Below are 22,310 nucleotides of genomic sequence, written 5' to 3' on the forward strand. Positions count from 1 at the left end.
GGAAGTGAATGAACGAACAGGAAGAGTAGAGAGACAGAAAGAGAGGATGAGAGGAAAACAGTAACCTGAAAGTGCAGTGATAGGGTCGAGCTTGGTCAGGTTAATGAGGGTTAAAAACAAAAAAAAGATTGTGGGTAAGGATGGGGTATAACAAGAGACGGAAGCACACCAGGTGCTCATATCCCTGGATGGGAAGAGTGCAATTGAACAGACTTCCACAAACGGGGGAAATGAAAACGAGGAACAAGAGAGACGAGGTGTGTAGTGAGCCTGGATTTTGGAAGTTTAACCAGGAGGGGCATACTGGAAGAATGTGGGCCTCCTGGATTCCCTGGGGAGGGTCAGAGGGCAAAGAGAACAGAGGGAGCGAGACCAGAAGAGACGGGGCAAAGACTTATTTACACTCTAATATTTCACGCCAAACATTGAATCTTATGGTCATGAAAACAGAAGAAAACAAGAGCAATCAGAGTTTGCAGACCCTCGCCAGGATTTGTTTTGTGTGGTGTTTGTGTACCGGTGTGCCACATAAGTAATAAGAGACATTACAACTGCCACGTTACGACTGCTGGCAGTGATGGCTGCGTACCAAGACGTCCCGCTTTGATGCAACTCAGCTTTAATTGGACACCTGACCCCGACCCATGATGCTTATTTTTATTCAATTGAATTCAGAATGGGATGAAAATAAATTCAATTAAAATTTAATGGAAGACCAAATAGGTAAAGTACTGAATTGGAATCATCAGAAGGAACCCGAACAAGCAAAAAGCAAAGATAAAGTCATCAGGAGGAACCTCGATCGGATTCACATTTCAGCTGATACTCCTGTACCTTCAAACCCATCAAGCCCAACATTACTTCCTGCACAGACAGGTGCAGCTAAGTGAGCCTGATTAAAAAAAAACAACTCTGATTCAAAAAATGAAATGATTCTGGCTACCAGACCATGCGTCTGATCAGGAGTAGATATAAAACCTGTATTCCACATCATTACGACATCATAATTGTGAACTTTGATGTCGATTGATTAAGTAAATCCATTATGGCTGCCAAACTATGTGACCTATGACATTAAATGTGTGACCGTTTTGTTCCTCATGGATAGGCGGTCATACCTGTAAAGTTTTGCCTCGAACTGTTCAGCCATTTTAGAGATTTTTGAAGATAAAAAACAATATGGCTGTCGAATCAAGTGACCGATGACTTCAATTTTTTTGTGTGGACCAATTTATACCTAGATGACCTTTAAAAATGATCATACTGATCGGATGTAGCATTCTACATGTGCAATTATGACATCATAACGAGGGGACCTATGACGTCATAACAAAATCAAACTCATTCCCGATGAGGTGTACTTCCCATGTGCCAAGTTTCAATTTTTTTTCCTTGGTACGGTTTCAGGGATACAGACGTCCAAAGTTTTTCTGTTTTTCCAACATGGCTGCCACACCATGTGACCGATGACGTAATAATTATCATCAAAACATTCCACATCAGTAGTCGCTCCGGTGGTGAAAATTTCATCTCAATCCGACTGCGGAGAAAAACACTAAAGCTCTGTGTGGCCAAACAGACAAACAAACAAACAAAAGACATGCACAGAGCACGATACTTGCAAATTCCACCCCCCTTTCAAAAGGTTGCCATGGATACATCAAATTGTCCATTTCATCAAGATTAAAATTGACAATCTTAATCAAAGCTCAGGTCAATCGGATGAAAATTGATTAGTTTTCAGATTGAAATTGATGATTTTTGAAGTTTGACCTCGAGTTCACCTTTGACCTTTTGACCTCAAGAATAGTTGGTTTCCCAACCCAGTGACGCAATATGCAAATCTTGCTCAAATTTCAAGTCAATCGGATGAAAAATGGCAATTTTAGACATTTGACCTCAAGATGACCTTTGACCTCAAAATCAACAGGCTTCTCAGTTGAGACTACCTCTACAAGTTGGTAAAGTTTCATGACTATCGGTTTAGAATTGTGACCTGTCGGCGAGAAACAGACAGAAACAAACAGACAGACAGACAGACAGACAGACAGACAGACAGACAGAACAATAAAATCGACTGACCAATATATTTGAAAAATCTTTGATTTTGCAAGTACCAAACAAACAGGCCCAAATGTAACCCCCCCCCCATCCTCTGGCGAGGGTAAAATTAATTGTATTTCCTGGACTGTAACTGATGGTCAAATGCTACGTGGTCTTGCCAGTATCCACTGCCGGAAATATTCTCTATCAGACACAGACTCATGGGCGCAGGCTTGATGGGCCGAATGGCCTCCTCCAGCATCCAAGTTCCACATGAAGTGTATCGATACCACATGAAGGCAAACAGTTACTCTGTTACTTATGAAGATAAAAATGTGTCGTGTTACTTGCTCTACAAAGTAGAATCACCATCAATTCCATATGTACTTAATCTTGCATCTTCATCACAACCAAATTTTTTTTTTTTAATTCAAAAATCCTTCATGAAGACCCGGTGAGCCTGTGGTGGCGTGGCGTGGGATCTTACCTCCTCTATGTTGTGCGAGACAGAAAGAAAGTTGGAGATCCAAGGCTTGACCTGAGGCTTGATGGAAGAGTTGTTGAGATCTGAAATGCCTTCCTGCACAGACAGGTAAACACAGGTGCACAGCTAGGAAAAACAACAGCAAAAAATAAAGCACCATTGAACTTCTTTTAAGATGTAAGTAGGTCAGTAAATAAACAACTTTCAGAAGAACAACATGTCGTATGTAATCAACTGGGAAACAGATAATGATGCAACACTCACTACGTGGCCCAACGACTTCATACATCGAGAATAATGAAAACATGGCAGTGCGAGCAAATATGATCAGCAATAAAAAAAGAAGAGACAACATAACGACACGAGGACACTCGGTAGAGAGCATACCTCCGCCAGGCTGATTTGTTTACGTTTTGTATCCCACCGATAGGCCCACTCTGGATTCGGACCTGAACTAAAATTTAATGAGCTTGATGTTGTCACCCAACCAACTCATCCACTAAGTTTTGTCCGAACCCGTCCATAACATTTTGAAATATCGTGCAATACTGTATATCGTTTTAACCCTATCGCTCAATGGTGAAGAATCACTTTTTAAAATTCTCGGATCTGGATTTTCACCAAAATCTAATCAATTCTTCCTTGTTACACACCCAACCTGCACACCAAGTTTCGTCTGAATCTGTCCACAACTTTTTGAGATATTTTGTTCACAAACAACAAACCGACAGACAGGGGTGAAAACATAACCTCCATCCACCTTGGCTGGCGGAGGTAATCAAGTCTCAGTAAGACGACTTTGGTCTAAATGTGTCAAAAAAGAAAACTTCATCAGGACATTGAAAAACGATACGCAAAGAGCTTGGAAGGTGAAAAATATAAATAAATCTCATATCAATGACGACAACCGCACTCGTAGAGCACAAAGTCTCACCTTACGTGCTCATTCTGAACAAACATACTGTTACGGCTGTGGAAATTCGCAAACCACCATTCAGGGCCCGGAGGTGAGATAACTAAGTACATGTGTAGTTATCCCCAAACCCGTTGTTTAGAGGGAATTTATGTCATTCATTCGGGCTGCGACACTTTGAGTTAGGCGTTTTTCTGTTCTATCTTTATTTTGAATCAACCGCCATAACCATCAAACCACCACCGATAAACCCTCCACCACCCTCACCTCTCCTTCTACGGCCATTCCCGCATCACCTGTGAACACTGAGCGTCGGGCTGTCTTGGGCTCGTTCAAGCGATACGCACCGAGCCGCGAGTGCAAATAGCGGCCTTTCCGAGGGAAAATTCGGATCAAGAATGCTACACGCCCACTTCTGATCTGTTCAATCAGCAAGCGCGGAGCGGCTTGGCCCCGCCTCCAGGCACGTCCGTGTGAAATCGAAATATGCAAATTCTAGGATCAGGGGAGGTTCACGCCCACTTTTCCTCCGTCCAATGGGCGGGCGTGGCTCCGCCCCCGAGCTCATCCTGATCCGAAAATTTGCATATTGGTTCTCCTGCCGGCCTATAAAGCGCCGAGCGCAAGGCGAATCCTGGCAGAAAGGCAGAGTCAGTTTTGAAGGCAGAGAGTTAAGGCAGAGTTTTGTGGCAGAGAGAATCGTGGCAGAGAGAATCCTGGTGGCGTTTAATCAAATCTGTTTCTGGTGTATGTTCCCCCTCCATCCCCTCCCTTACCTCAAATGGCCGCACTGCTGATTCCACACGTGATAAAGCTGAATGTCTAAACTCGGTGTTTGCAGCTAAATCTTGTGTCCTAAACCCATCACTATCTCTACCCACTTTACCCAGTCGCACCCAACTGTCCCTGGACTCTGTATCCTTTTCTCCTGACAAGGTGGAGAGCTTGCTTTCAAACCTCGAGTCAGATTCTGCAACCGGTCCAGACGGCATCAGCCCACGTGTCCTCAAAGCCTGCTCTTCTGCTCTTGCTCACCCTCTCTCTGTTCTATTCACCCTCTCATTTGCCCAAGGCCATCTGCCATCTGCTTGGAAATCTGCTAACATCACTGCCCTGCATAAAAAAGGTGCAAAAACAGATCCCTGTAACTACAGACCAATCAGCCTTCTCCCAATCATCAGCAAGGTGATGGAATCCATCATCGCCTCAGATATGAAATCCTTCCTCTTCTCCAATGGCTTGATTTCCAATCATCAATTTGGTTTCAGACCAGGTCACTCTACCCTGGATATGCTGCTTCTGCTCTCCCATCAATGGATGGAGGTCCTCAATGCCAGACAGGAAATCCGAGCCGTATCCCTGGACATATCGCGTGCTTTTGACACAGTCTGGCACCCTGCCCTACTCACCAAATTCTCTTCCCATGGTATTCAAGGCCATCTCCACTCATGGCTCGCAGACTTCCTCTCCTGTCGCAGTCAACGTGTGGCCCTAAATGGAGTTCTTTCATCCCCTCTTCCTGTGCAGGCTGGAGTTCCTCAAGGTAGCGTTCTGGGCCCTGTTCTTTTTCTGGTTTTCATCAATGATCTCTCGGACTCTCTGGAAAATCCTCTATTTCTCTTTGCCGACGACTCCACCCTCTGCCGTACCATCTGTCATCCCTCAGACCGGCAAGCAGCAGCTTCTTCACTCACTGCAGATCTGGATAAAATCACAAACTGGTCCAACACGTGGAACATGTCTTTCAATCCAGACAAATCTCACACTCTCACTATGTCTCTTCGAAAGGACCGTTTACAAAACCCCCCATCCACTTTCTCAACAATCCTCTGGAAGAAGTCTTTTCTTTCAAGCTTCTAGGTCTCACTATCTGCCATGACCTTTCCTGGGAAAGTCACATTTCCAACCTCGCCTCAAAAGCCAGTCGCCGACTGGGAATCCTCCGTCGTGCTAAGTCCTTCCTCGGCCCTCTTGAGCTCCTTACCACTTACAAAGCTTTTGTCCGTAGCCTGATGGAGTACTGCTCTCCCCTCTGGGCTGGTGCTCCTGCCTCCCACCTTTCTCGGCTTCACGCTGTCGAAACCAGGGCATTTAAGATCATCGGCATCTCCCGCAATGAAGCTGAGTCTTTGGGCCTCTCACTCAATCACCGCAGGTTGGTCGGTGGTCTTTCTGTCTTCTACCGACTCCTCTCCAGCCTTGCCCCCCTGCTCTCTCTGCGATTTGTCCCCACCACATTTCCACAGGGCGCTCAAGGTCCGCCAGCAACCCCCTTCTGGTAAAACTACCAAAATCACGAATCACTGCTCATCTTCACTCTTTCATTCCTCTTTTTCCCGCCTTTGGAATAAACTTGCTCACTCTATTCTTTCCCATTCTTCCCTCCAGTCTTTCAAAACAGCTGTTCACCACCACCTCTTATCTTCCCCCACCCAAATCCTCGATCTTTTCTACCCCCGATAATCCACCCAAGCCCACTTCCTTCATTTCTCCTGCTTTCCTTCCTGAAAGTCCCTGTAATGTCCATCTTCTCTTCGCCATGTTTCCCGTCCCATCCCCATCCCTCTCCCTTCCACAGTTCACCTAATGTGTCTGTTCCCCACTGTTTTGTCCCTTCCACTCCCGCCCCTCTCGTCTCATGCCTCCTTGCTGTGAGTTGTGTGTTAGCTCTCATACGAGCCTCGACCAAGGTATACAAAAAAAAAAAAAAAAAAAAAAAAAAAAAGAGTTTTGAGGCAGAGAGTTTGGGCAGAGTCAGTTTGGAAGAGCAGAGTGTGGCAGCGGCGGAGTGTGGCAGCGGCGGAGTGTGGCAGCGGCGGAGTGTGGCAGCGGCGGAGTGTGGCAGCGGCGGAGTGTGGCAGAGAGTGGAGTCGGGAGGCAAAGGCGTCGAGTTGGGTTCTGCAGTCGGCTGAGGAGAGTTGTGACAAGAGGCCAAGGAGCTCGGGTCCGAGGCGGGAAGGACGGCGGTCGGCGACGAGGTCGCGGCGGGAGATCACTCGTCGCGGGACCCAAGCCAGCCAGCCATTCTCCCTCCCCCAGAGCATCAACAATTCCCCCTTTTCCCCCGCGCTGAGATAGTGCACCAAGGGGGCCCCGTTCCCACCCCACTCCAAACGTCGTGCCAACAAAACCCGCGAAGGAGCACGGAGTCGGGGCACAGCCACGCGGCCACGTCTGCGGCTCGTCCGCCAACGCGCCACGAGGACGCGGGTAGGACCCACCCGGTCTCGCGGACCTGGCCGCTCCTTCAGGTCCCGCGCACATATTGGCCTACAGGCCCGTCTGCCCCCTTGTCTATGAGGGTGGCCTCTTTCCTTTGCTTTTGAGTGAATGTGTGTCGGCGCCATGTCTTGAAAAGTAGAACTGTGTAAGTGTTGCCGTGTGTACGTGTATTCGGTTGTAACTCTGCGTTGTTGTTTCTTTTGTTTTCCTGATATCGGTGCATTCTGACTGTTTGGCTGTATATGTGTGCTTTCCGTGTGTCGCGTAATAAATGTGAATTGTGTGAACTGTTTTCCCGTTTCGCTTCGTCTTTTCTGTATTGACTCTCCATCCTGCTTCACGTAAAAGGGTTCGTAGTGGGCTTAAAACGCCCGATAATTAATCGGAACCGTCGAGGCCGACGATAACACCGCTCGGTTATCCCGATAGCACGGAACAGACCGCTTAAGCGGTTCGTGTCCGGAGTCGGCCTGCGGCGAGGTACGATCGCCCGGTCAACCATCCGCGCAGGTACTAAGGTAGATCAAATTTGGCGAGCAACCCTATCCTGCGCGGGTGGGCAATTGGCACGGTCGTGGTGGGGTTAAACCCCCACCTGTGACTGGCTCCCGGCGTTGTTCCGAGAGGGTCACGACGGAATTGTCCATTCCGGTGGGCGAGGCGGCCGCCATTCGAGTCAAGCAGCCGATCGCACGCCGGCGGGCGCGAATTCACAACAATACCATCGTTAACTGATAATAACAATGGTAGTCTCATTTGACAAAAATAATAACAAACATATAATCCCTGCGCTGGCCCAAGCACATCTGGGCTTGGTGAAAGGCAAGCTAATGCTCAAGCTGTATGCTACATGGCTGTGAAGAGCAATGAAAATTTTGTCCATCGGACCAACGGACCTTGCTCTCGACTATCTAGAGAGGACAATTTCGTTCTGATTGGACAAACCTTAGTGGAGTTATGGTGAAAAATGTTAAAATGTCTGTAATTGGGTTATGGACTGTAAAAAAAAATAGGTCATAGTCAAAAAAAAATTGTCAATCCTGCAAACTTTTTATTCCCATTATTGATGCCAAATTTCATTCCGAAAGTCCAAGCCAGCTCCGAGATACAGTTCGGACATTGGCAGAAAAAAAAAGGAAGAAAAACCTAAATGGTGGTTTCATACTCCGATGTGTCTAAACAACTCTGGGGTACCATTAAAAATTGGAGGCACTAATTGTGGAAACAGACCCTACAACAGGTATACGCCTCCCCTATCTTATATGGAGCAGGTATACACCTCCCCTCTCATATATATGCCTGGTGTTAGCTTAATGGTTGGGGTGGTGGGCTTTGGATCCTAGGGTCCTGAGTTCAAATCCCGCTCAGCTGTTGAATTAATACCAGGTGGGGTTGACTCGGCCTGTCATCCTTCCGAGGTCGGCAAAATGAGTGCCAGCTTGCTGGTATCCTGTGTCGGAGTGGCGACCCGTCCAGGATTGTGCCCAATAGCCAAGGAGACTGCTTCAGCAGCGCCAACGCTCTCTACAGAGTATGGTCCCAATCTCCTCCTATCCTCTATGGAGCAGGTATAAGCCTCCCCCTATCCTAGATGGAGAGGCTGAATAAGTTGGAATTGGACCCTGTCCCGGTTCAGTGAAGACCCTAAAAACAGTCCTTTAGGTAACGATGTCATAATAACGACTACCCTGAAAATGTTCCGATGCTGAGGCTTCCAGGCATCACAACTTGAACTTTAAAAAAAAAAAAAAAAAGCTTCAAAAAATGAAAACGTACATTGTGCTTTTCTTGGGGGAGGGGGGGGGGGTCATCGTTCTGCCTTCTGACATCCAAGAAAAGCAATCGTAACAAACGGCATATGAGAGGCAATGTATAAAGACTCTTTACAGAGCATTGGTGTTGATGTAGCAATTTCTTGAGAAGGGTTATACCGGGTGGTCCGGTCATTGCCTTCCTCGCGGTCAGTCAGGGTAGGAATTTGTAATTTGTTCAGGGTGCCAGGGAGAGTTTGCCTACTCTTCATGAGACACCATGGGATCTTTAACGTCCCCAAACTAATGTTGGCAGGCGGGACACCCAGTTTAACATTTATCCACGACAGCACACACATTGATGAATCACCCTGCCCGTGAAACACCAAGATGGGTCAATATTCAAACCCAAGTTCGACGGCTTAGAGGCGAGTGTGCGTACCTCAAGGCCATCCCGTCAGCCAAAACAGAATGCCTGAGCTGAAAAAATAAAAATGAAACACCAAAACACAACCTTATTTATGGATGAACGACTCAATCAAGTATCTTAATCCATGATGAGCACTGGCACACCTAAAAGTGTTAATATATCCAATGGGTGTTATCAATTAAAAGACGATAACACGTATATCGCCGTTATAAAAAGGTGCAGCTAACGTTTTGGAGTATTCGCCCTTCGTCAGAGCACGAGTACTTTTCTCTCCGCCGAAAGGCTCAACACACAACATCCTCATTTTCCAAGGTCGTAAACGTACTCACCCACCTATTGTTTACAAAATCGATTGTTAATCCGCAAAGACATAAACAGGCCTTCACAGAGACCAATACTCCATTAACATGGGAAAAGCAGCACCGCAAAAACCTTTAACAGATTTGTAACAATCTGTCATGAAGGGCAAAATACCTGCAGCAACTTCTGGAACTTCTCGGAGACAGCAACGAGATCGGCCACGCAGCTCTGAATTTTGGCTCGGGCCTGCTCGCCTCGGCCAGCACCCACACCGGCCTGACACTGGGCCTGGAGGGTTGCAAATTCATTTTGGATGTAGAAACGCACTCAGGATTCAGCTTTAAAAAAAATTAAAAATCATACTTTTAGGTGGATTACAAAGGCATTAAGTGGACAATGGACAAATTAACACAGGATGTGGAATTTGAACTATGACCCCATCATCATGAGCTCGGTGGATGGATAAGAGTGCTAAACAAGCTATTTTAGAATCACAAAATATTGAGAGTGGGGAATGCAAAGGTACAACCAACTTGAGGTTTTGTGTTAGAAATATCAATACTCAGAAAGTCTGTTTCGACCACAAAGTGGTCTTCATCAGGGACAAACTTAGTCGCTAATTTAATTCCTGATTGCTGGTCCTTTATTCCTCTCTTCTCGCACTTGTTGGAACCAACTTGCTCAGTCAGTTCAATCCTACCATCCACTCCAGGACATCAATCCGGCAGCACACCTCATATCTCAGGTACCCATTCCATCACTACCCATGAACATTTCCATCTCAAGCGGGGCTTGGCATAAACAATTGCCGGGCGGCCTATGGGGAAGTAAAAGTCACGATAGGGCCGGTGACTCCCCCCCCCCCGGCCTCCTCCGACAATCCGAAGTGGCCCGTAAGAGGAGAGTGAAATTTTGCTGCAACAAAGTTACTTCATAGTCCAGTTTTTAGAGACGCTTCGATACCCAAAATGGTCATCGCTAAGACCGGAAACTGAGCTCTCTGTTAACAACAACAACAACAACAACAACAACAACAACAACAACAACAACAACAAAGAGAATGCTGATACAGCACGAAGGAGGAACACTTAATAAAATGAGAATTCCACAGCAAATGGCATGAAATTCTGAGAATTAAATCAATTGTAATGCAAGCTCCTGAATACAAACAACCAATGGTATTCTTCTCTCTCTCTTTCTCTATCGAGTGTAGCCTGTGGCTGCGGTATTCTTCTGAGGACGGACCAATGGTATTGCAAGATCCGATTCCGATTCGTTAGTTTGTATGAAGGATTTGTTTCACATGCTGGGCAGAAACAATGGGGGAAAAAAAAAACAAAAGCTATCGACATTTCTCACCTCCAAGCTGCTGTTCAAGGTGTGAATATATTCACAGCAAAGTTCTGCATTGTTTAGTGTTACCTGAAAATAAAAATAATAAAATTAATGCTTATATTAAAATCCAGTAACTCACGACGCAGCATGCTCAGCATTTAGCAATCTCGAGCAAAGAGACGTACGTGGTCCTGGGTTCGGTCAGTCCAATTATATGTGAAGAGGTCGAGCCCCGATTACACAATGATCGAAGACGCATCGTGAAGCTTGCATCGAAATCACAAGCAACACAGGAAACGGATATCGGTGTACTTTCGTACGAATCACAAGGACATTCGTAGACTATGGACACACGATGTACGACAACGGACATGAACCTGGGTGACGAGCATCATCGGCCATTGGTTCAGCTGAGAACACCAAATAGGTCAACCCAAATAAAAAGGCTCGAAAATGACGCCGCGAGAAACTGATGAAAAAGAGCAAATTATATAATAAATGTGCCAACACTCAAGAAATAAAAGTAAAATAATAAAATAAAATAAATAATTTCTCTCACAAATAAATGAAAGCAAGGGTGCTATTGGCACGGCAGCGGGAGGTGATGAGATGGAGGGATGTCGGATAACAGAAGAAAGCATCTTTGTTTTGAAATCCAACGTTGAGGGTCATGGAGTAACAACATGAAAGACGCGGGAGTTCGACGAACACGGAATGGCAGGTGCAGGACAGAGACATGACCGGCAAGAAAAAGCGGGGAAGGCAAGAGGTTAGCGAGTGGGAATAGATCGAAGATCATGGATGGAAATGGGAGATCATGTGAGAGGGTGTTGAGCTGTAAGTTTGAAGCAGTGGAAGGAGGAACATTATTGGAGACACAGGATTTATTTATTTATTGTATACATGACCGGCACTCATGGAGGAGCTCGAGGAGAATGTAATGGAACAAAATAGAAAGGGGGACACACCAACAGCAGAGTAGAAGCAAGAGTGAGATCAAGGGAAGGGAGACAAGAATACATTGGGGGGAGGGGGTGGGGGGGGAGAATAAGCTGCACACAAGCTGAATGAAACACAGGAAGAAGAGGAATATGGGGATGAAACAGAAAAGGAACAAATCAACCTACACCAAATGAAAAGAGGTGAGGGAGGGAAAAATCACAATAAGCTGGAAAAAGGGGAGTGCTTGGGAATGGGGTCATTTGGGGGTAGAAGAGATCATGAGTATAGATGGTGGTGAACAGCTGTCTTGAAGCCCTGGAGGAAAGAACAAGACTGAACAGACTGGGGAAGTTGGTTCCACGGGAGAGAGAAAAAAAAAAGAGAAGAACAAATGAGTGGAGTTCAGATTGGCCAAGGGCGAGGACGAACACTCGGCGTCTGGCTTTTTGAAAAGAGAGGGATAAGGGTTAACAAGGAGAGGGCTCCTCGATGAAAGTGTTCATCCTGGTACAACTAGAGAGGGTCAGCCAACTGAAAGGGCAGCGAAGGGAGGGGGCGTGGGAGAAGGCGTGAACAAGACCGAATGAAGAAGGGAGAATATCAAGAGACCACCAACCAATCTAAGGTAAGAAAGCAATCAACTTTAAGTGATAGCTTCTTGATTGGTGATGCCGATGATTTTCAGAGCCTTGGCTTCCATGAGTTCCAGAAATAAGATGCGGGATGCAGGTATGCCAGCCCAAAAGGGAGAACAATACCCCCATTGTGCTTCCGACAAATGCTTTGCAAGCCATAACACACACAGAACCATGGAGGGACTTCACCCAGTGCAGAACGTCAGTCTGCGTCCCGTTTTCACAGATGTCTCGGGTGAGATCGTGGCCGACGGTGAGGCCCAAGACTTCATGGGTACTGAAACTCCTCTAGAGTCTGGAATCTAGATCATAGAAGTAGATTGGCAGGTTCGCTTGATGATCCTTGTGGAGAGAAACTGTGGACGTGGGATCGACCTGGATATTTATGTTGAGATGGTGCATGAGTTTTTTATTTATTTCTTTTAGAGGCCAGCTGTGAGTATGAACCTTAAAACTATCACCAACAAAAGTTGCTGTAAAAAAATTACGCATTGGAAAAAGTATGAAAAACTTTTCTAATGTTTTTCTGAGATACATTCAACTTTTTTTTTTTTTTTTTACTCTTTAATCTGAACAAAAAGTAAGTGCCCCGACAGATTGTAAGTGATGACATCATTAGTGGAGAATTTTTAAAGCAGGCAATGAACAAACTTTGACCACGATTGGGTTTCATGGTTATATTAAGTGGCCATTTTTGCGATTTCAAGCTCATGGAGAAGCTCGTACGCAATCAAGTGTAGTACGAGGACACGAAGAGACATCAACGTACTTTTCCATGAATTACAAGCAGCTCAGTAGATTACTGACAAATCAACACCGTTTGTGGTATTATGAATGTGGGATCCCAAGATGCACTCAGATTGTTTCTCTGGTTACAATGCTCCCATCGCTACCGGTATTCGGACGACAAGAAGTCTTTGGCCTACCAAAAAGACCCTCTGTGCTTCCTGGCTGCTGTCAACGGGCCGCGGCTCGAAACGGCCTGGCTGCACGAGACTCGCCGCACCACTCTGCACCAGACTGACGGCACTGCTCACTCCACGTTGCAAGTCTTGCAAGGCACCTGCTGGGAATCCCTGTTGCAGCCTTCCAACCAGCAGCTCCCTGAGAAAAAGTAAATACAACATGCGTGTCTCCGCAATTCACCAGGAAGAATAAGAACGGCAAATAAGTAAATAAATAATGGGAGTACAATCCGGATGGTGAAGAGCAATGTCTCCGCGGCTGAAAAACCACCTGAAGTGCGTGTCCAGGAGCGTAGTGGCATGGTTGATCATGGCGCACAGACAATCGACGCTGGAACTCGCCAGTGCTCGGCCCACACACTTCTTTATAATGAAAAATACATCATCGACCATGCTAGATGTATGCTGCCCTTTTTCCACGCTCTCCATCGTTACTGCCTGCAATGGATTACGAAGCAGCATTAATGATCAAAAAGAAAGAAAGTGCCAATAAGGTTCATTTATATTATGATATCTCGCACACAAAGTACAGCACACGATGGGAGTAACAAGGAAGGAAAACGTTTCTCGGTTTAAATACGTGATCTCGAGTCGGGCTGGAGAGTTAAGCCCACAAACATCAATTTAAATGTCTCTTCGAATACGAAACAGTTAAATTTCTTTTCAAACAATGGTGCCGCATCCCTCCTGCAGAATTCCAGTTGCTGGTAGACTCGACGTCATGGCACATACAAGCCATATTGGCCGTACTTGGTGGCCCAACGCCATAATAAGTGACTTTACATTGGCATTTCCATTTTTGGCCCATTTTATCCTGTAGATTTGCAATGTTTGTGAAGCATAACATGCCTTCTTCTGATTAAACCCATAAGCGAAGCGATAAGTACGCATGGCTAGTCCGTATTAAAAATATGAAATTGTTGGTGCAATTTTCTGGAGATTAGGTGTTGAAACACCGGAATAGATTTAACCCTCCCATTTCCCATCTCTGTTTATTGCAGCCTCCCTCCACCCCCACACCAACACTTTTCATTGTGTCCTTGATCCATACTTGTTTTTCTGCATAAAATAAAAATTGGCAGAGCCGAGTGTCGTGGTGTGCATCTGGAATCCGGATACTCGAAGGCTTGGGTTGGGGGATCGCTTGAGGACAGGTGCTCTGTCCTGTGCTCTGCTCGATGCCACAGAGCAACCCGGCTGTAACGGTGTCACCCAACCCAAATTATCAAGTCAGGCCAGATGAGATCTGTGACTTGCTACAGGTATTATGCAAAACCTGTACTAACCTGTTCATGATTGAGTGTCGGTGACAAAACTGTCTCCCCCGCACCAGAAAAGGACGATCTCAGAGCTTGATTTCGAAGATGATGCAGTCATCCTTGTGGAGAAGCTGGATATCCTGGTAGGGGCCCTCGATGCACTGAATGAGGAATCGGAGCCGCTGGGACTACGGGTTTCCTGGGTCAAAAGGAAGATCCAGGCTTTCAATGACATATTGGATGCTGTCACCTTGTCTGTACCTGTTTGTGGTGAGGATGTTGAGGTCAAGGAGAGATCCCCTTCCCTTGGCAGTGATATTCATGTCTCCGCATGTTGTGAGCCAGAGGTCAATAGATGTCTGGGGAGTCATGGATTCACTGGATCATGGGATGTGGTGCTGTCAGAACCTGTTCAGGAGGATAAAAGTCCAAGTCTTCAAGTCCTTGGTGCTTCCAATCTTGCTCTACGGATTTGAGACTTGGACTCTGACCAAGGATCTGAGACTAAGGCTGAACTCCTTCAGTACCAGGTTTCTTCAGAGAATCCTTGGCTATCGCTGGTCAGACTGTGTCCAATGAGTGATTCCTGAGAGAGACTCAGATGACATTTGTTACCTGCATAATCCGTGAGCATCAGCTGCGGCTGTATGGACATGTGGCTCGATTTCCTGATGCTGATCCTGCTCACCAGATTCTCTCAGTGAGGGAACCTCATGAATGGAGGAGGCCAACGGACGACCACGTGCCTCGTGGTCGCAGCAGGTTGATCGGCATCTCAAGGAGATGGGGATAGGCCAGTCATCTGCCTGGGGGATGGCCAGACGAAGGCCCCTGGAGTACCGACGGAAAGTGGACGCAGTGACGCGCTACTCCAGCGCATACTAACCATGCCTGACCTGACCTATTGTTTTGGATATCACAAACATCTCACTCAAAAATTATAGATTTTTAACTGAAGTTTCACACCAAATAATCAAAAAAAAAAATAAAAACTAACACCATATTACCATTTTTTACAAAATCGAGTGGAGGTGCAGCAACAGATTTTTTTTCAAAATAAAATATTGTGAATCGGAAATAAGTGAAACTTTAACTTGTACAATTACCAATTGTGAGTCCTCCTTGGTATGGCTCTAACTAATGGTGGCCATCGGCTCTTCGAACAAAGTTCACATCATCGAGATGTATGAGCTCACCTTGTTGACATTCTCCTTCATGAAATACTCTTCCATAGTGACGTATTCTCCCATCAACTCCTGCATGGCACAACTCAACCCACAACCTGACAGCAGCTGCTCCAGCTTTGCTTGTTCACCTTTAATGACAATCACATCCAGACAATATGCCGAGGTTAAGAAAAAGTACCTTCTCTTCCTCTTCTTTATTACCAGTGACGCGTTTCCAAATGTAGGAAGTGCCAAAACTATCCCCCAGGAAAACCTGCACGGACGTCGGGTTCACAAGCTTCCAGATCAGCAGTCACACGGCGTCGGAGGAAGCGTAAATAGAGCTCCGAGCGGGCGTTCATCAGAGTTAACTCTGCGAGTAGAGAATCCAGTTTCCTACAACACAAGCGCGCGCACACGCACAACTCAGTCACTCAACTTCAATTCGTTCTAAATAATGGATAATGGCATATTAGAATGGGTAATAACAGGTTAGTACGATTAACTATAAATTATAGATATGAGAGTAACGCCCTCTTGGTTAAACTCCCAACATCCCTGTTTTGCTCTGACAAGGGGTAAAGCCTGAATCGTCAACACCTGTTGACCTTTCATGGTGGATAACTCAACTACGGTATTCTGGTGTTATTTTTTGTTAAAATCCAGGTTTACAGCACAACAACCCTCTTCCTTGCAGGTTATCATGTTTCCCTCCTTTCTTTCTCTCCCCCTTACTGTTCGTTCATTCCCTTGCTAACTGTGTCCAACTTGATCCACTACCCCCAATGTCAGTTCCTCACCTCTTTATCCTCTAATCATCTCACCCTTACAAGAATTTCAACCTTGTATGGAGAAGAAAAAAAACACAACAAAGATTCGTATTTCCCATGGACCACGGAGAATTTCTTATGTACTTTAACAGTAATTACATCCACCACTGAAGGAATAACGGAGGTAATGTTTTCACCCGTTTGTTTGTCTGTGAGCAGGATATCTCAAAACGTTATGGACAGATTTGGACATTTGGTGGACAGGTTGGGTGTGTGACAAGGATGAATTGACTAGATTTTGAGGGTCAGATCTGGATCGGCCAATAATTATTATTATTGGGGGTCAGATCTGGATCGGCCAATTTTTTTTTTTTTAAGTGATTCTTCACCATTCAGAGATCGGGCCAAAAACGATGTAGAGGTCGATGTCTCAAAAGGTAACAGACGGATTCGGGCGAATCTTTGTGGACAGGTTGGGTGTCTGCCAAGAACGAATCGATTCGATTTTGGTGATGATCCAGATCCGGATACGAGAATTTTTAAAGTGATTCTTCACAATTGAGAGATGGGGGCCAAAAATGATATGTAGCATGATATTTCAAAAAGTTGTGGGCTGATTATGACAAAACGTGGTGGATGAGTTGGAGAGGTGGCAATAACAAGCTGATTAGATTTTGATTAAGGTCTGGATGCAGATCTGGCCAATCAGTGGGATACAAAATGTAAACTGTTCAGCCTGGTGGAGATATGCGCTCTACCAAGTGCCGTTCTAGTTAAACTCTGCTCCCAGGGCTTTTTGGGGATTTTTATCCTGAAGGAGATCAGACAGCCCCAGAAGCAACGACACACATGCTGTAATGCAAGCAATTCGATTTAAGGAAGTCACACCTTGGCTCCATCTTGTCTCCCGCATTTCCACGCAACAAGCTGCCCTGCACCTGCTGGTACTGCCACACAAGATGAACAATTAGCGTTATTCTCAACAGCTGCAGAGCACAGGTTAAAGTAAACTCTCAGACTTTTGATCTGAGTACACAATATTCCCCAATCCACACACCAACAAAAAATTTCACCCTCCCACAGAAATGCATAACGCGATTGTACTATAATTGAAAAGGACAGAGAACAACCAAGCGAGAACTATCAATGTTGAGTGGTGTACTCCAGTTAACTGACACCTCAGAAGATATTCCAAATAGTGTTACGAATTTGGAAGCTTACTGCACACAACAGCCAGGTGCTTATAGATCAGTTATATCAATAAGTATGTGTTTCTAGTTAGGGTCTCGTCCCTATGTCTAATGGGAATTAAGTGTACGTGCGCTGTGCAGTTATTTGAAAGAAAGGATTTTTACATCACCAACAACGACGACAACAACAACGCCCATCTTCGTTTTTACAACAATACTCTGCTCCCGGCATTCTCCGCGTGCTCGCTGGTATTCTCCGCGTGCTCGCTGGTATGCGGGCGTGTGCTGAATTCCTTTGGAATGGAATTCCATCCCAAATATGATCACGAAGCATTTCGCTTTGGCTGTGCGCCAAAATAAGGGTATAAGTCATTTTCCGCCCAATGGGTGACGAGCAGACCAGAGACGGGGCGGTCCTTGGCAAGAAGGCGGAGCCGCGACACGCCGTCCACCCAATGGGAGCAGGCCACGGACGTGCAGACTGTGCCCCGAGGGACAGAAGAAGGAATGAATGATTGCGTCCAGTCGGCTCGAAGCGCTTCTGTCTGGTCTGTGCTGACTGCATCGCGCACTTCTGTCTGGTCTGCGCTGACTGCATCGCGCACTTCTGTCTGGTCTGCGCCGACTGCATCGCGCACTTCTGTCTGGTCTGCGCCGACTGCATCGCGCACTTCTGTCTCGTCTGCGCTGACTGCATCGCGCACTTCTGTCTGGTCTGCGCTGACTGCATCGCGCGCTTCTGTCTGGTCTGCGCTGACTGCATCGCGCGCCTCTGTCTGGTCTGCGCTGACTGCATCGCGCGCTTCTGCCTGGTCTGCGCTGACTTTATCGCGTGCTTCTGCCTGGTCTATGCTGACTGCATCGCGTGCTTCCGAGGCGTCTCGTCTGGCGCATTACTACAGGAGGTCGACCATCTCATCACGGGAGATCACCTCATCTTGCCTCCTCTGGATTCTGCTGCCCTGGTCGGTCCTTTGGCGACTGGTGCTCCGGGAAGGTGCGGACATCGAGCCGCACGAACGCGGCCAGGTAGCCAGCACGTTATCCTTACCTCCAGCTCACCTTCCCTCCGAGCTGGGGGTATCAATAAAGGCCACGACCATCATTTCTTCTGGGTATTTGTGTGTGCGTGTGTGTGTCCGTGGGCCCTATCTATAAGTAGAATTGTTAAGTGCTTTTGTTGTACATTATTTGCCTTGCTTGGTCATGATAACTCTGCTCTGTGTTCCCCTCCCAATTATTCTTCCCCTCGTTCCCCGATTATTGTAAATAAATTCCCCTTTTGTTGAATGTCCCAGCTCATCCTTGTCCTTTCTATCATCGCTTTGCCACGCTGTGATCGGGAATTAGGAGGCTTCATTGTTGCCGTAATCGTGCAATCGGCCCGGCAGGAATCTGGTACGCTCTGCTCGGGGTACGACTCTGATCCGGCTCGGTAATGGACCGGATTGCGCAGATCCTGCCAAGAGTAAATTTCCCCGGTAGTTTGGACGACGTGGGTATTTAGGTATATTGAAATTGGCAATTGACCCTATCCCACGTGGTCGACCTATTGGCGATCTTCGGTCCGATAAAAGACCTGTGACCTTTCGGATTTATCTGAAAGGTACGACCTAAATTCCAGGTGTTCGGTGGAGCCGACTCTACTGCTCCATCTTGCGGTCGTGCTCGCCACCGAGACCTGGACCCACAACAATATATTGGAACAAGTGTTTGTATGTATGTATGTATTATGTATGTATGTATGTATGTATGTCTCCTCTATACCCATTACCTGGACAGCTGACCTAACACCACCCACAACTGTAAACTGGAAGAAAAAAATGCCATACGTCCACCATTTCGATAAGCTAAAGATGTCTTTGGAAGTGCCACGTTCACAATCACCACGCCCTCCCTATAAGTTGTCCATCCAGTGTAAAACAACCGAAGAGACTGTTAAATGGATCATCAAATATCGAAGGTTGGAGCCAATAAGCGTCATGGGACCTTGTGAAGATGACAGTACATACAAGCCCAAGGCTCCAGACCTGTGGTGTCAGCCGATGGGTCGGTGCAATTAGAATTATTGAAGCTTTTTAGCCACAACGTATTAAATGTGCATATACGCAGTATGCATGCTTTTGGTTCATGTATGTAACCCGGGTTACTTTTATTTTTGGGAGCGATCGAGGCAGCAGTGTGCTGTCCAGATAAAGGGATGGCCCGTAGGGTGGGGATTCTGCTGATAATAGAGAACGACTGAGTTCATGGAACATGTTACCCCATGCAGTGTTCACTGTTCAAGTATACTGCATACATCAGTTTCAATTAAATAATGATTTTAAAGATCGTTAAAAAAATTTCCACAAGTTTAGCGCAATTGATGCAGTCTTATACACCACCCTGTTGACCATGTCTAAGTACTGCTAAACGGAAAGGTTTTGAAAGTGTAAAGAAGGCAATTTGTGTTCCACAGTGTTCAATATAAATAGTATTCGAGGATAATTCAATTTAAATAACATAAAGATTTTTATTTTTGTATACCTTGTTGAGGCTCATATGAGAGCTAACACACCACACAGCAAGGGGGGGGGGGCATGAGACAAGAGGGGCGGGAGAGGGAAGGACAAAACAGTGGGGAACAGAGACATTAGGAGATCTGTGGAAGAGAAAGGGATGAGGCAGGGAACACGGGGAATAAAAGATGGACATTACAGGGACTTTCAGGAAGGAAAGCAGGGAATTTGAAGAAGGTGGGTTTGGGGTGGATTAACGGGGGTAGAAAAGACCGAGGATTTGGATGGGGGACGATAAGAGGTGGTGGTGAACAGCTGTTTTGAAGGCCTGGAGGGAAGACTGGGATTGAACAGAGCGAAGGAGTTTATTCCAAAGGCGGAAAAAAGAGGAATGAAAGAGTGAAGGTAAGCAGTGATTCGTGATTTTGGGAGTTTTACCAGAAGGGGGTTGTTGGCGGACCTTGAGCGCCCTGCGGAAATGTGGTGGGGACAAATCGCAGACACAGAGGGGGGGGCGAAACCGGAGAGGAGACGGGAGAAGACAGAAAGACCACCGACCTGCCTGCTGTGAGAGAGTGAGGGGCTCAAAGACTCAACCTCACCACGGGAGATCCCAATGATCCGAAATGCCTTGATTTCCATAGCATGAAGCCGAGAAAGGTGGGAGTTAGGAGCACCAGCCCAGAGGGGAGAGCAGTACTCCATCAGGCAGCGGACAAAAGCTTTGTAAGTGGTCAGGAGCTCAGGTGGGCTGAGGAAGGACTTTGCATGATGCAGGATTCCCAGTTGGCGACTGGCTTTGGAGGCGAGGTTTGAAATGTGGCTTTCCCAGGAAAGATCACGGCAGATAGTGAGACCCAGAAGCTTGAATGAAAGGACTTCTTCCAGAGGATTGTTGGGAAAGTGGATGGGGGTGGGGGGGGGGCAGGGGGTTTTCCAAATGGTCCTTTTGGAGAGACATTGTAAGAGTGTGAGATTTGTCAGGATTGAAAGACAAGTTCCACGTGTTGGACCAGTTTGTGATTTTATACACATCTGCAAAGAGTGAAGAGGTTGCTGCTTGTCGATCTGAGGGATGAGAGATGGTACGGCAGAGGGTGGAGTCATCAGCAAAGAGATAAAGAGGATTTTCCAGAGTCGGAGAGATCATTGATGAAAACCAGAAAAAGAACAAGGCCCAGAACGCTACCTTGAGGAACTCCAGCCTGGACAGGAAGAGGGGATGAAAGAACTCCATTTCGGGCCACACGTTGACTGGGACAGGAGAGGAAGTCTGCGAGCCATGAGTGGAGATTGCCTTGGATACCATGGGAAGAGAGTTTGGTGAGCAGGGCAGGGTGCCAGACTGTGTCAAAAGCACATGATATGTTGAGGGATATGGCTCTGATTTCATGTCCGGCATTCAGGACCTCCATCCATTGTTGGGAGAGCAGAAGCAGCATATCCAGGGTAGAGTGACCTGGTCTGAAAGCAAATTGGTGATCGGAAATAAGGCCATTGGAGAAGAGGAAGGATTTAATGTCTGAAGCAATGATGGATTCAATAATCTTGCTGATGATTGAGAGAAGGCTGATTGGTTTGTAGTTGCAGGGATCTGTTTTTGCACCTTTTTTATGCAGGGCAGTAATGTTTGCTGATTTACAAGTTGATGGCAGATGACCTTGAGCAAATGAGAGGGTGAATAGAACAGAGAGAGGGTGAGCAAGAGCAGAGGAGCAGGTTTTTAGGACAAGTGGGCTGATGCCGTCTCGACCGGTTGCAAAATCTGAGTCGAGGTTTGACAGCAAGCTCTCCACCTTGTCAGGAGAAAAGGGCACATAATCCAGGGATAGCTGGGTGCGACTGGGTAAGGTGTGTACACAGAAAGTGATGGGTTTGGGACACAAGATTTCGATGCAAACACCGAGTTTAGGCATTCAGCCTTTTCACGTGCGGTATCAGCAGTGCGGCAATTTGAGCTAAGGGAGGGGATGGAAGGGGAACATACACCAGAAACAGATTTGATTAGATACCACAAGGATTTGGAGGAGGGAGAGAGGTTTGAGAGTTCAGACTTGAGCTTATAAAATGTTGTTTTCTGGCTCTCCTGAGGGTAGATACACACTTGTTTCGAGCTTTATGGAAGGAAATGAGATTACCCTCAGTTGGATTTGCTTTCCATGACAGTAGTTTCAGGACAACTGCCTCGCTACAAGCTTCAGTAAACCATGGGTGGGAGGAAGGGTAGGACAACTGAAGACGAGAGGGGATAAATTTGAAAGAATTCCCAGGATGAGTTGATGTTGGAGAAAGTAGTGATAGGAGACCAGTCTATAAGTTTGATGACTGCTTGGAGACCCTGCAAGTCGGCTTGAGTGAAGTGCCAGACTTGACGGCGGTGAGGTGGTTCTCTGATAACAACCAGAGA

At 46.4% G+C, this 22,310-nt stretch overlaps 1 protein-coding gene across 3 annotated transcripts in view; it reads right to left on the reverse strand.

The window, feature by feature from the left end:
- COG4 (component of oligomeric golgi complex 4) overlaps positions 1-22,310 on the reverse strand; it is a 72,264-nt gene that overhangs the window by 17,833 nt on the left and 32,121 nt on the right. For 2 of the 3 annotated variants that reach the window (XM_085847519.1, XM_085847521.1), the window contains exons 8-15: positions 17,104-17,162; positions 15,720-15,841; positions 15,476-15,594; positions 13,292-13,458; positions 12,982-13,159; positions 10,503-10,565; positions 9,318-9,431; positions 2,531-2,623 (exon numbers count right to left, since the gene is read on the reverse strand). In XM_085847519.1, coding sequence (XP_085703645.1) covers positions 2,531-2,623; positions 9,318-9,431; positions 10,503-10,565; positions 12,982-13,159; positions 13,292-13,458; positions 15,476-15,594; positions 15,720-15,841; positions 17,104-17,162 — 915 coding nt within the window. The remainder of the gene's footprint in view (positions 1-2,530; positions 2,624-9,317; positions 9,432-10,502; positions 10,566-12,981; positions 13,160-13,291; positions 13,459-15,475; positions 15,595-15,719; positions 15,842-17,103; positions 17,163-22,310) is intronic. The other variant, XM_085847520.1, reaches the window with a different exon arrangement.

Source organism: Eptatretus burgeri, chromosome 11, assembly GCF_056783735.1.
Source record: "Eptatretus burgeri isolate ZD-2024b chromosome 11, Ebu_testis_v1, whole genome shotgun sequence".
Lineage (NCBI taxonomy): Eukaryota > Metazoa > Chordata > Myxini > Myxiniformes > Myxinidae > Eptatretus > Eptatretus burgeri.